The sequence below is a fragment of the Podarcis pityusensis genome, assembly GCF_964106645.2.
Source record: "Podarcis pityusensis genome assembly, chromosome: 2".
NCBI classification, from domain to species: Eukaryota; Metazoa; Chordata; class Lepidosauria; order Squamata; family Lacertidae; genus Podarcis; species Podarcis pityusensis.
In genome coordinates, this window is record NC_138029.1 from 85,108,878 (window position 1) to 85,123,106 (window position 14,229).

At 45.2% G+C, this 14,229-nt stretch overlaps 1 protein-coding gene across 1 annotated transcript in view; it reads left to right on the forward strand.

Annotated features, from left to right (window-relative positions):
- The window catches only part of CELSR3 (cadherin EGF LAG seven-pass G-type receptor 3), an 87,216-nt gene that overhangs the window by 36,007 nt on the left and 36,980 nt on the right, over nt 1-14,229 (forward strand). Inside the window, exons 3-6 of the mRNA XM_080996631.1 lie at nt 6,904-7,126; nt 8,564-8,679; nt 11,286-11,374; nt 12,044-12,201. Of these exons, the coding sequence (XP_080852757.1) occupies nt 6,904-7,126; nt 8,564-8,679; nt 11,286-11,374; nt 12,044-12,201 (586 nt within the window). The remainder of the gene's footprint in view (nt 1-6,903; nt 7,127-8,563; nt 8,680-11,285; nt 11,375-12,043; nt 12,202-14,229) is intronic.

Sequence of the window (14,229 nt, forward strand, 5' to 3'; positions counted from 1 at the left end):
AGGTCTTTCAGAACCAGTGTTATGTGGTCTTGGCTGTTGTGTTCCAAAGGTTGCAGAGTTGTGACAGCAGTTTTTCTGTTGCATTAATCAAGCTTCTTAGATGTTCCACTGGTAGTCAGACTGGGACTCCAGGCAGCTTACACAAATTAAAACACAGAAGGTTTAAAACATATAAAAGAGTAATTAAACTATAACAGCATTACAACAATATAAAGAAACCTAAGTTTTAGCCAGAGTAGACCTTTTGAAGTTAACGGACCTAACACAGTCATATTTATTCTTTTTAGTAGATCCATGCTGAGTAAAACTTAGCTGAATGGACTTTAACAGGATTTAAGCAGCCTAATGGTTTACAGAAATGCAAGCCTGATCCTGAGCCTTTTATACACGGAAGGAAGACCTACTGAGCTTAATGAGGCTTCGTTCATGTAATTGTGACATGGTCTTTTCATGAGCAGGATGGATGTGAAGATAGGCATTGCAGTTCTTTCGCTTAGATACTCACACATGGATGGTTTCTTGCAGCTGAGACAGCTATTAACATATCATCCCTAGCAAGCCTCCTGTGCCCTTGATCTACAGGGTAGATCACGTCTTCACCGGACAGACAATCAGGAACAGAGGAGCCAGGGGCTGGCGGTTGATAAAAGGATGAGGCAATGGGTAAACTGGCTTTGCACACCTCGGCCTGCCAGGAGGGAGAGACCTGCCTCCAAGCCTGGCTGGGGAAGAGATAAGCAAAGTCAATGGTAATTAACCCTGAGCGTCTGAAGTGCAAGCCCACATTAGGAGGAGGGTTAATGTGCACTTGCTTCCCTGTCACTTCCTGGCATCTCCCCCATTTCCTTAGGAGAGTGGACAGGACCAAAAGAACAGAGCAAAGAACCAGTGGAGGAATTAGAGGAGGGAGGGGATGGTTTCATTCTGCCCCTCCCCTTACAGGCTGTTGCTAAGTAGCTCTGTGCTGAGCTGAGCCTACCCAACAGACGGACTGGTGGATGAAGAAGTACCTCCCCATCAGATTCTCTGTGTTTATCACTCTCACTATTTATGTTATTATTATGAATACTTACATTCATTATTTAATTTGTAAGCCACTCAATAGGCTTGTGACCAGTTATACAAGCGTAAAAATCAATTGCACTGAAATACAAAGCAACCCCATTCAAACATCTATCATTAGAATCGGCAATAAAGCAACCGCATTAAAACAACACAGCAATGAAAACAGGAGACATAAGGTGAGCAGATGCAGAGGAAGGCAGGGCCTTTGGTATTTCTGAATAGGTTTCAGGTTTTCTCGCCCATATGTGGCAAGCTTTGCTTGCCAAAATCCCCCTCCTCTATACAGCTGTGAAATATCTTCCTTTGTAGTCAGTCAGCCTGGTGCGCAATCTTGCCGCGCATGAGGGGTCTTCCTTTGGGCCACTGCTTCTGCTCTTCTAATTTTTAGCATTACTGTGGGTAAGCTCCTGGGTCACCAGGCCACAACGCAGAGATGCTGCTTTCACCTGTGCAGTGGCTGGGGGAGACAAGAGTTGCCCAGTCCCGCTGCTTCCCCTGATCATTGCCTGCTGCAATAGGTGAGAGAGAACAGGGTAGGAGAAGTCACACTTACCCTTTCTCCCATGCTACTTCGCAACTGGCAAAGGTATGAGCAGCATCTGTGGGGTGTGAATTGGTGACCCTATAAACTCCCATGTGGTGATGCTCAGTATCTGGAACTGGCAGGCCAACCGGAAGTGACCATTAGGGGGCAAGGAGAGCCCAGCTGGGTCAGATCAAAGGTCCATCAGGTCCACTCTCCTGCTGCCCACATTGCCAACTAGATTATGCTTCCAGGACGGCCACAAACAGGACACAGAGGCACACCCTGAGCATGGCACCATTGCTATCCCCAGAAAGGCATCACTATCGTAAGTGGGAAAAGGCAGAAATAGATTTACATAAAATGTGCACATTCAAAAGTATAGCCAAAGAGATGCTCTGTGTTTATTTGCATTTATGAATTGTTTCCTATAAAATGTTTCCAACAGAAACGTCAACCATTAAAACAATTTCATAGATACAAACAACTTCAGTGCAGATACAAACTGGGATAGAAAGAAATCTCCTCTTGAAAGGCTGCTTGAAGTAGGAAGGTGCTAAAGTACAAGAGTGGAGGTGCCGGTTGAATCTGTAGCAGGAAGGTCGTTCCAGAGGGCAAATGCTGCCACACTAAAGGGCCAATTCCTACATCACTCAGAATGGGCCTCCTGAAATGATATCTGCAATTTGGGAGTCATTGGAGCAACCCGCAATTGCCTAACCTTGGCTCCCATAGGCTCAGGTTGGGGCTCACAAGCGAGAGACTTCAGATAGAAGCAAAACAGCGGCTATAATTAAAATGCAATCCATCTCACCACAATGAGGAAGATTGCGACCGGGTGACCTGCGTGTTTGCTTGTTCTTCTATGCAGGAGTTTCTAACTGCTAATGAGCATCCACAAGGCCCCTGCTGCTCTCCCTTCTTGTGGGTCTTTCTCTCTGAACTGAAGACCAGATAGCCCTTCAGATAGAGGACTGTAAAGCAGGACACGCGCCCGCCCTGCTGGAGCTAGCATACCTGGTGAATGTCTTTGATTCAAGACCCAAGAAAGGGTCATTAGTGTGGTACAGCCCAAAAGAACCAGAGGTGTAGGAACAGCAGCAGCAGCAGCTGGTGCTATGGAAGTTTGAAGCCCATGAATATTTGCAAAGCAGGTAGCTTCTGTCTTTCCAGTTGTAACAGATTAAATGTGGCTCCCGCTCCCGTCTTCACTCCCCCTGGTATCAGACTGGAGGGAATCATTACAGATCTCATCAAAGAGAGGGCGCTTTCATTTCAGAGACAATGGGAAATGCCTCAGGTTCCCCTGGGGACAGACTACACGAAGCCCCACCATTCCCTCTTCCTAGATTTAAAGAGGTGGCAGCTCCCTCTTCAATAGCTGCATAGATCATCCTTCATATTTAGCAGAAAGGGGATGAAATGAAGGAGCAGATTGATGAAGGAAGGTGTCTTGCAAACAGCACTTTTCTCAGCCCTGAATCAGGATGCCCTCTGAGCCCAAATAGGCATTGCTGGCTTGTGTTAGGGGATGCGAGTGGCGCTGTGGGTTAAACCACAGAGCCTAGGACTTGCCGATCAGAAGGTCGGCGGTTCGAATCCCCGTGACAGGGTTAGCTCCTGTTCCTCTGTCCCTGCTCCTGCCAACCTGGCAGTTCGAAAGCACGTCAAAGTGCAAGTAGATCAATAGGTACCGCTCCGGCGGGAAGGTAAACGGCGTTTCCGTGCGCTGCTCTGGTTCGGCAGAAGCGGCTTAGTCATACTGGGCACATGACCCGGAAGCTGTACGCCGGCTCCCTCGGCCAATAAAGCAAGATGAGTGCCGCAACCCCAGAGTCGGTCACGACTGGACCTAATGGTCAGGGGTCCCTTTACCTTTACCTTAGCTTGTGTTGGATTGTGTGTACAGGTAATTTGGTCCGTCCTCTATAGACGTTATCTCCTTCTGGATGAATCATAGTCCTTTTAAGGACTATGACTCTAGCACTCATTACTCAGCTTCCTCCAAATCATCACAATTATTACCTATGATGGGTAGGACCATCTCTGAGTGTTGTGGTGCAGAGACAAATAACAAATCTCCTGGATATTAAAAAGAAAGCTGTCCTAGGGCCACTTGGGAAAGCATTTTTTTCTCTCATTTAATCTGTTCCAGCCCTGCTGAGTTTTCTAGATTACCTTCCTTATTGCATTGTTGTTTACTGGCATTAGGGCCTATTCCAGTGTCAGCCAGACAGATTTGTACTGTGAGATGACTGTAAATTTGGATTGTGAAAACAACAGAAGTTTGATCTGTCAACCAGGGATGACTATAATCTGTAATTACAAGCCTTGTCTTTTGAATAAGTGTTTTGGAACTGCCTTCTGGTGAATATCAGACGGGCTCCAACCCTTTTGGGAATTCGGCACCCATTGAGGACCTTTTTATTCCACCAGGCCTTCCTAGAATGATGATCCTGGCCTGGTCACTATTAATTTTGGAACAGTATAAGGTCATTTTAATGGGTTTTTATCTGGTATTCATCAAATTGTATCCATTTCTGTTTGGTACATTGCTTTGAGATTCTTTTGGACATAAAGCAATTAAGAAATTTTATAAATAAGTACGGTACATAACTAACTGCCCCATCTCCCCCCACAAGACCCTTAGCCTTCCAGATCTCTTACTGGCTTCAGAGACAGTCTTTTACAAAACCATCTGCTTAAATAGTGCTGCTGGAGATGCATAGCACATGTCCTCCAATGCTGCTTGAGACCAGTTTGTTAGCAACAAAACCAATGGACTGGGTGAGTTGTATGTTGGCCTGGTAGCTGTGGCAACTGTCCAGTAGTGTAGCAGGAGGTGTTCATCTTTCCATGCTCCTTGTGGTTAGTTTTCCATCCACAGTTCTAGATCTGCCTAGATTTGTAATACTGCCATTCCAGAGAGCCTCTTTCAGCAAACTAGAGGCATGATGGGCTCCTTAGATCCTAGCCAGCCCTCTCTTTGCCTCTGTCTCTTAAACTCCTTTCTTGTTTCAGCTTTAGAGAAGTGGAGGTGGGAGGATATTGACATTTGCAAACTAATTGTCTTTTCCTGCCACAATCTGGCAAGAAGCAATTGGATTCAAGGCTGTTGGATTCAAGGCTGTTGGATTCAAGGCTGTGTGGCCCTCATCATAACTGAATATTGGTGGAAGAGCAGGGACCCCCCCCCCCCGTCCTGAGCCCATACCATCTTCTGTAATCAGCATTAGTCCTACGAACATGCAAAGAGACTTGCTGGATCAGATTAAAAGGCCCATTTAGTCCAGCAGTCTGCTCTCAAATGACCTATGAAAAGTCCACAAGGAAAACATGAGCCCAGTAGCATACTTCTGTCAGACTTGGAAGGTGCGAGTGAGTTTAATGCCCATGCGAGGGCTAGACTCTGTGCTCTAGTGAACCAGAGAAGTATTTGAACTCATGTGTGCTGCGATGCATAGGATATGAGCCTTGCCGACAAGCGGTTCGAAGGAATTAGCTCTCAGCTGGGCCCGAGAGTTGTCTCCTCACCTGTGTACGCACTGACAAACCACTGGCAAAGAGAACTCCCCTTTCCCTGCATTCTTGCTCAGCCAAGGGAAAACTATAGCAGCAAACCTGACATGCCTGGTATTGGTGACGACAGCGAAGAGTTCAGCTTGTCAGTTCAGCTTGTCGGAAGGACGGTGTGTGGAATCTGATGGCTCTGCTTCAGGTTCCCCAAGGCACCAAATGGTAGATGGCGACACCAAGTGGCTCTTTGGGGGCACAACAATACAAACAGGAGAGATCTTCCAGAAGCCACATTTAGGGACACAGATCCCAGTTGTGTTGAAAACTGCCTCAACTTGGCAGCTGTAATGAGCAGAGAGATTTGCTGTTGCTAACTACTGCCAGGAGCACCTGATGGTGCCCGTCCAGCAACTGTGGTTCTTCTTTTGAAAGAGATAGATGATGTCCATTTCCCCTAGGGCAGCTGCCTGGCCTGCTTTAAACTGGAGCAATAGGCTTCTTGCTGCCTCCTCAGTAGTCAACAAGCACAGTGGTGATGGCAGCCCCATGTACCCTGCCTGCGAGTGGAAACTGCTAATATATGCACATTGTCATACTAGCTCTTACAAAATGCTCCCCGTTGAACATTTCTATCTGGATGGATGACCTTGGTGTTTCATGCTCTTATCAGCTAATTATGAGTCCCCAGGTGATGGCTCTGGCGATACTCGTGTTAGAAAACAAATCTTTTTAATGCATGAAATGGTGAGGGAATTGCTAGTCCCCATCCCAAGCTGTTTTAGCGTATATGCCTGGAAATGAGGCCTGCTGAAGCCTCAGGAGAGTAGGCCTATGTAGCTGGTTTGACAAGAACAAGGGCTTTTGATATGTTTATAAACCTGAGAGAAATTCCTCAGCTGAGTTTAATGTGCTTTTGTGAGGAGAACCATACATGGGTGTCCACAGGAGAGAGGCAGTTTACCCTCTCCTGTATGAACCATAATTACCAGCCTTTGATTTTTAAGCAAGCTTTTAGCACTTGTAGAACCTGAGACATGAGACAAAATGTACAGGTATTATTCTCATTTCTTAAAATGAGAAATGGTCACTCTGCCTTTCAGTGTTTTACTTTGCCAGTCGCTCATGGAAAAATTCCTGCAAACATACATGGAACTATATGTAAGGATTTTGTTCCTGGTAAGGAGGACTCAACTGAGGGATCTGCTGTTATGGCCAGCCCATCAGCGACTTCACACAATCTCTTTCTTTGGGTGACTGGAAGACACCAATTCTAATACGAGTAAATGTTTGCCTTGTGTGTAAAGGAGCTGATCTAATAGACCTTTTCAAATTAGTTCACAGGAGATATTCACTGAGAGTTCAGCATAAGTTTCTCCTCGGCCATGCAAAGCGACCAGCAGCTTTCAGGGTGATGGAGTTGAGGTCCTTGAGATAAAGCTGGAGTCTGAAGAAGATGCCATGCTTTGAGTTTTCATGGTTTTCCTTGGTGTATATGGCAGTGGACGGGGTTTTAGATCTCCAAAGCATGGCTTCCTAAACTAGAACGCTTTGATACATGAAGTTTTACATAGGGTATAATCAGGAGGAAGAGGCTTATCAGGCTGGAAGCTGTTGCAGCTGGTTGGCGTTTCTGGAGCACTGCAAACATGATTGACAGTATGCAGACATATTAGGTGGCTTTTCTTAGCAATCTATATATATATTACTCCACCCTGTTCAATGCCAGGAACTCTCAGCCTTTGCCCCTTCCACTCCCAGAAGCCCCTTGATCTCTTTTCTTCTGTTTTTCCCCCCAACAGGTGATAATTGTGAGGTGGATAGTCGGGCCGGACGCTGCGTCCCTGGCGTATGTAGGAATGGAGGCACCTGCACCAATTCTGCCGATGGTGGCTTTCAATGTCAATGCCCACCTGGGGGCTTCGAAAAGCCTTACTGTGAAGTGTCTACACGTTCCTTCCCCCCAAAGTCTTTCATCATGTTCCGAGGACTTCGCCAGAGGTTCCACCTGACCCTCTCCCTCTCGTAAGTTATTTGAGCTGGAGCCTTGTCATGTCAGTTAACAGAATAGCCATTTTTCAGCTGCAGCTGATGATAATCATTTTCCATTCTGCTCTCCAAAATGCATTTGCCTGACCTTTCTGGGTTTCTCCTTCATACTAGATTGGGCTGAGATATGAGCTCTAGCTGAGTGTCTACTCTTCAAATGTGACTTTTTATAATCTAGCTGGAAGAAAAGAAGATTATTAGAATTAAGGTAAAGGTAAACGACCCTTGACAGTTAAGTCCAGTCGCGAATGACTCTGGGGTTGCGGTGCTCATCTCGCTTTACTAGCCAAGGGACCTGACGTTTGTCCACAGACAGTTTTTCCGGGTCATGTGGCCAGCATGACTAAGCCGTTTCTGGCGAAACCAGAGCAGCGCACAGAAATGCTGTTTACCTTCCTGCCAGAGTGGTACCTATTTATCTACTTGCACTTTGACATGCTTTTGAACTGCTAGGTTGGCAGGAGCTGGGACTGAGCAACGGGAGCTCACCCCGTTGCAGGGATTCAAACCGCCGAACTTCCGATCGGCAAGCCCTAGGCTCAGTGGTTTAGACCACTGCGCCACCCGTGTTCCGCATTATTAGAATTGTCAGCCCCTTTTTTTCTCCTTGCAGAAGGGCTCTTATCTTTGTTGGGATACTGCCAGGGAGACAAAGGCCATCATGCCCCCATGCCGTCTCCGGACGATCCATCGATCTCCCGTAGAAATGCAGTATCAGTCAATTAGCGACACGAGCCTCAGAAATAACATGCCACTTTCCAAGGCTGGTGCACGCTCTTTCAGCAGAGTTCGCACAGCGAAAGATGCACTCAGGAGAGCATTATTTACAACTTTATTCAGCGTTGGTCAGAACAAAGGAAAAAACATGACTGCCTGCTTCGATGTCTCCAGGCACAGAGAGAAAGAAAATAACAGCTATATAACAAAAGAGAAACATCCTGTGAACAGGAAATACGCAGGCTGTGACACAACAACCTGCTCCCTTCTTAAGGTGGAACGGAAATATCCTAACAATCTTATCTTATCATCTTATCTTATCATCTTAATCTATCTTACCCACCCTTCACCATAAGGTCCCAAGGTGGGGTGCAGCAATTAAAAAACACAATACAATAGAAATTCAACAAGTGCAGCTTTACCAGATATGGGATGCAATGTTAGCTCTCACTTGTTGAATGTTGGCCTGCCATTTAAGGCAGAAAAAGAAAGACACCAACCCTCCTTTTTCTTGATGGTTGAATCTTAATCTTAATCTTAATCATTCTGCAGTTGCAACATTCTCTTCAGCCAATTGTACCCGATGAAGTATTGCCCCAGGAAATGTCATAATTCTCTCAGGCCCAAGCTACCTAATTATTAACTTTCAGAAATGCTTATTCTTTCTCTGCTTTATCACTGAATTGCTTTGTTTAGATTTGCCACCTTAGAGCGCAGTGGCCTCCTAATCTACAACGGACGTCTAAATGAGAAGCATGACTTCTTGGCTGTAGAGATTGTGGATGGGCAGGTCCAGCTGAAGTACTCCACAGGTAGGTGATGTAGATGGTTCTGCAGTACTACTTGCCTACTTTCTTACAATGGGGGTGCCTCTTTTGCAGAGCTGAGCAGGGAGGAGGAAGAGGGCGAAACCAGAATGACTTGGCTCTGCCAGACATTGGGTTTGGGGCCACCTACTGTTGGCCTCCCTGCCTTCTGCCCTACCAGCTCTAAGGGGCACCAGGCTCCATTCTCTTAGCAACAGAAGAGTGATGGCCAATGTCTGTGGTTTTTGGGGACCCCTGGTACTGCAAAACATGTTCATGGTAGAATAGGATGCGATGGAAGGAGCTTTATTGGAGAGAAAGCAGAATCAGCAATGCAGGACTGCAGAAAGGAGGTGCAAGTGAAACTGTTGTGGGGATCCACTAGAACTCAAGTGGGTTCCAGAGCTCAAAAGGACTAACACATGATGGGTTGGGGGTGAGGACTGAACACAAACAGTGTACCTGGCCCAGAAAATCATATTAGCAGCCCTGCAGAGGAGCATGGGGCTTCAGGATAGCATTCAGGTTTGAACTCCTGGTGTGTGCCTTGTGTCTTCAGGGTCTGTACCTGAATGTAGGATTCTTTGTGAATCTGTGTGTTGAGACATTGAAGGCAGGGGTAGAACGGGATAAGCTGGTGGGCTGGGTTTCTGTGTTGCACTGTGTTTGCAATCAGTGTGTTGCACTTGCATTTGCTACCACTGGGACTGAAGAGGAATCCTGGGTGATGCTTTGCACAGGGCAAAAGGGCTGAGTGCAAAAGCTACCCCAAGGATGTTCACCTGGCACCTTCACAACATCTTTAGGTGTTAGGCAAAGACATTCTCAGGCCTTTAATCTATGGCCTTTTAAACTGAGGGCATGTATAGTTTTTGTTCATTATTATGGTATGTATTGTTGTAAACTGCCCTTTGAACTTCGGATGAAGGGCAGTATAGAAATTTAATAAATTCTTATTATAATTAAAGAGTGTTAATGGGAAACCACAAGGGTACTATTTATATGTAGGTATAGGGTGTGAGCAGGCATGAAGCTGGAAAAAAAAGCATCAAATGGTGTAGATTGCAAGGGAACATATTTGTATGCGCAGCAATGTTTGTGTTCGCGTGCCTGTATAATATGTATTTGTACATCGTCGTATCATGTTGGGTCTGAAGGTCACAAACAGTCAAATTAGATTGTGTCTCAGAGGACTAGTTAAGCATGCTTTTTGTGTTGGGATGAATGATGGAGCTGCGTCAGTGGGAAGCCATGTTCTGTTTTAAGCTGTGGTTTAAAAGGCATCCTGTTATATGACACGACAAGACCACCCACCCAAAACCATGTCGGTTTTACATGTGAAGAGATATAGCCTTTTGTGGGCTGCTCAACTTCAAAGGCAATGTTCAGGTGTCAAGTGCCTTAAATATAGTTACTGAAAGGGCTGTTATTTCCGGGACTCTTAATGTCTCTGAGTCGATGGTCGGGGTGCAATGGCTGACCACAGCCACAAATAGGAACCCAAGAGCATCAGCTTGTTTGCTTGCTTAGTTGCAGGGGGGGAAATCAGATCAAGACTGTGATACTGGACTCCTCAGCTTTGCTTAGGAGTGCATGCATGTTTATGTGCACGGTGGATTTATATTATTTACATTCCGCCTTTCAATCCTAATATCCCATAACCAATTAAATTAAACAATCAACCTATTTAATAAACGATCAAAAATACAAAGAATGAAGGAGGGAACCACAAATTTTTTAGGGGGTTGATTCTCTCTGTTGTCTTTTTAAAAAGTCATACTAAAAGCCGCCAATCACCTCCCGTTCCTCAAATTTAATCCTCTTCAAAAAGACACTACCAAGTTGTTACATATCCTAGACAGGATTTGGCTGTAACAGGTTCTTTTTTCACAAGCTGTTCAACACGGGGAGCTGATGTTTGGAAGGGCCAGGCAAAGATTAGCTCCAAGGCAGCTGCCTTTCCTGTGTTCCCTTGCCAATATACTTGGAACCATTCGACTGAATCACATTGAAGGGTGCATGCCTTCTTCCTAACATTGTAGTGCCTTATTCATTTCTTAGAAAGTGTATCTAGAAATACTAAATCAATGCTACTGCATGTTTCAAAGCAACTTCTCTCTATCTTTGTGCATCTGCACAGCACTTGTGTTATCATGCTGTCTTCCACAAGTTGTGCTTTTACATACATGCCTACATGTGATGAACTGTCAGTGATTATATGGGCCAAAGTGAGACTCTCTTACCTTGATAGGTTTGGAAGAGTGATACTGCTACCACACATTAGCAGTGTTCCCTTAGGGTTTGACAAAGGGCCAAATGTGCCCTTTCCCTTCAAAAGTAACAGCTGTACGAGGCTCCCAAGCAGGATCAGGATTCCAGGATATGGCAATGACAACTGGGGTGCGATTTAACCCTTCTCGGTGGGTCTGCAGCACAGTGGAGAAGAATTAGCATGCCACCCTGTGCCATGGTCCTGCTCCTGTTTGGTTCCCTATGACTGCCATTTTTAAAGAAGGAAAAGGGTTAAAATTTAAAAAATCACACATTTTACATATTGTCTAGTTTGACCTAAAGTCTTCCTGGCTGACATTTCATGATGTCTCTCCTTGCAGGAGAGTCTAGCACCATTGTTGCTCCCTATGTGCCCGGAGGTGTGAGTGATGGGCAATGGCATACAGTGCAGCTTCACTATTACAACAAGGTAGGTACTAGCACCTTTGGCTTTCTGCCATTGTGATTATTTTGTTAACCTGGTTCTGTCTTCCTCTGCAGTTCTTTTCCACGTGCCATGGATTTTAAGGGGAAATATGATACAGATTCATTCTGTCAGATTTTTCTCTCTGGCCTGATTTTGTTTCTTGTACTTTTTTTTTAACCTGGCTAACTGCTGCCCCACCCAGCAAACCACTTCTTCGTATCAAATACGCTGGCTTTAAAAAAATGTGAATTGCATTAGCAGGGGTGTAGTGCTGATAATTAATGGGATCAGACCAGGAATGGAGAGGTAGTTGAACACTTTCCTTCTGGAGAGGGAAATTAGCCTAGTTGCAGTCTTGAGAAAAAAACCCTCTGTTCTGAAAATGGTCTTTGCTTTGCAGCAGATTTTCCTTCTAATGCTAACCATTGCTTCAAAGGAAGGATTTTCTGCAGACATGCGTCGGGAGGGTTACATTAAATAAGAATCTGATATTCTTTGTCCCTTGCTAGTTTTCTATCTGAAGGGATTCTGCTCCCCACCCCACCCACATCTTGCATTCTGACTTGTCTTTTTTTCCTGAATGTTTCATTGGAACATTAATGAATTGAGAATAAGGCAATGTGGCTATTTTGTTTGGGTGATGCCTGCTTAGTCCTTGCTTTATCATTTCAGCCCAAGATCAGCTCCCTGGGCTCTGTGCAGGGACCTTCCAAAGAAAAAGTGGCCATTCTGATGGTGGACAAATGCGATGCGTCTGTGGCACTGCAGTTCGGCAACGAGATTGGGAACTACTCCTGTGCAGCAGAGGGGGTGCAGTCCAGTTCCAAAAAGTGAGTGCTTCCCACTTGCAGCTAGACCAGAAATGTGCTGCCCACTCTTCAAAGAGCTAAGTAGAAACACCTTTCCTTAACCCCCCCCCCCCCGCCCCAATGCAGTCAAAGCTCCCTCTCCACTTCATGCTCAAGTTGGGAATGAGAAGCTTGGAGTGTGGTCACATGATTTATAATAAGCCACACCCTACTGCAGTGTGAGCGGGAGTCTCACAGTTACCCATACAGACTGCTCTGTGCCATTGTCTCTCTCTGGGTTTTTGCCTGCCTCCCCATCCCACAGCTACAGAGGCAGCTGCAGTTTTTATTACTCAGCTCTGTATCCTATATAGGAGCAACAGTTAACCTGTGACCCTCCATATGTAGTTGGACTCCAACACCCTTCAACCCTGACCAGCCAGCATAACACCCACCAGCCAGTGTGGTGTAGTGATAAGAGTGTCAGACTAGGGCCTGGGAGACCAGGGTTCAAATCCCTACTCTGCCATGAAGCTCACTGGGCGACCTCGGGCCAGCCACTGCCTCTCAGCCTAATCCACCTCATAGGTCTGTTGAGGGGATTAATTGAGGAGGGGGAGAACCATGTATGTCATCTTGAGCTCCTGGAAGGAAACAGTGGGATAGAAATCAATAAACAATAAATAAATAGTCAATTGTCAGGGATGCTGGGAGTTGTAGTCCAGGAACATCTGGAGGGCACAACTTTGGCTACCCCGATACACACACATGCACACATGCTGTCTAATGCCAAAATAGACTTTTACAAAACCAAAGAAATACAAATATCCATAATTAAAATGCACAATAAAGCAGTACCTTTAGAACAGTGTAGCAATTGCAAGCAGGAGCCTCGGGCAATCCTCTGGACACCCTACTTGTCAGGTCCACTGCACTTGCCTGTGTGTGATGGCTCAGACTGGCTAGAAAGCATTGCATATGCACAAAGCAGTCCAGAGCTTCGATCCAGGCAAGGGAAATATTAGTTTTTCGTTTTGCGAATTTTGTTTTGCTTGTGGCTGTTTCTGTGTGACTAAGTCATGCATCAGAAGTCACCTCCAGAAAGGGGGCCGAGAGAGGAAAGTGGGGAGTTGAGGATAGCAGGGCAAAAATGGAATGGGGGTTAAGGAAAGGGTGGGAAGAGGGGAAGTGGAGATTGCAAACGCACTGAAAGGCAGAGAAAGTTAGAAGCAAATAGGAATGAATTACAAGGAAAGAAGATAGTCCTTATACTGGACTAGGGACACACACACACACACACACACACACACACACACTACATGCAAGCCTCTACTCAAAAGAAGAGCTGGATATAATGAAAAATAGATGCAAGGGAATGGGACATGAGAAAAGTTTGAACATGACTTCTGAAATAACAAGAGGCCTTGGAGTGTCTGTTTTGGAAAGAACACTGTCGAAGACTTTATACAAGTCAAGCTTCATTTTAAGGATTTTCCTTAGTTGGGATTAGTGTATTGTGTTCGTTTGTGAGTGTCAGAATCGGTCATGGGTCTCAGGTAATCATTCAACAGCCTTATTTGCATTGGCTCTTGGATGCTAACACTTGCTTTTCAGTGAACCAAATGAAATGGTGGGCGTGTAAAGGTTTTTTATCAATGACTTTCATTAAGAAAACCCCCAAATTTCCCACTACACCGGCCTTTCTCATGGTGTTCTTCAGAATGTCTAAGACCATTGAACACAAATTGGTCTACCCTTTAACAATCTTGTAACACACAAAATCAGGGGTGGTTAATTCAGTGTCTAGAGGTCTTCCTGTCATTTCAGTTCACGTATACAAAGTAGGGATGAAAATTAAAATTGTGAGTGGTAACTATTCTGTAGTAAGGACAACTATGATAGCTTCATTTTATTTATATATTTATTTTCCACCGCTTGATACCAAACTAGGCTTCTGTGTAGTTTATATAGCGTATTTTGAATGTTCCGAGCACTAATTATATGTCATCTCAGTAATGCTTACAGCAACCTTGCAAGGTAGGTTGATATTACATACTGTTTGTCAAAGTT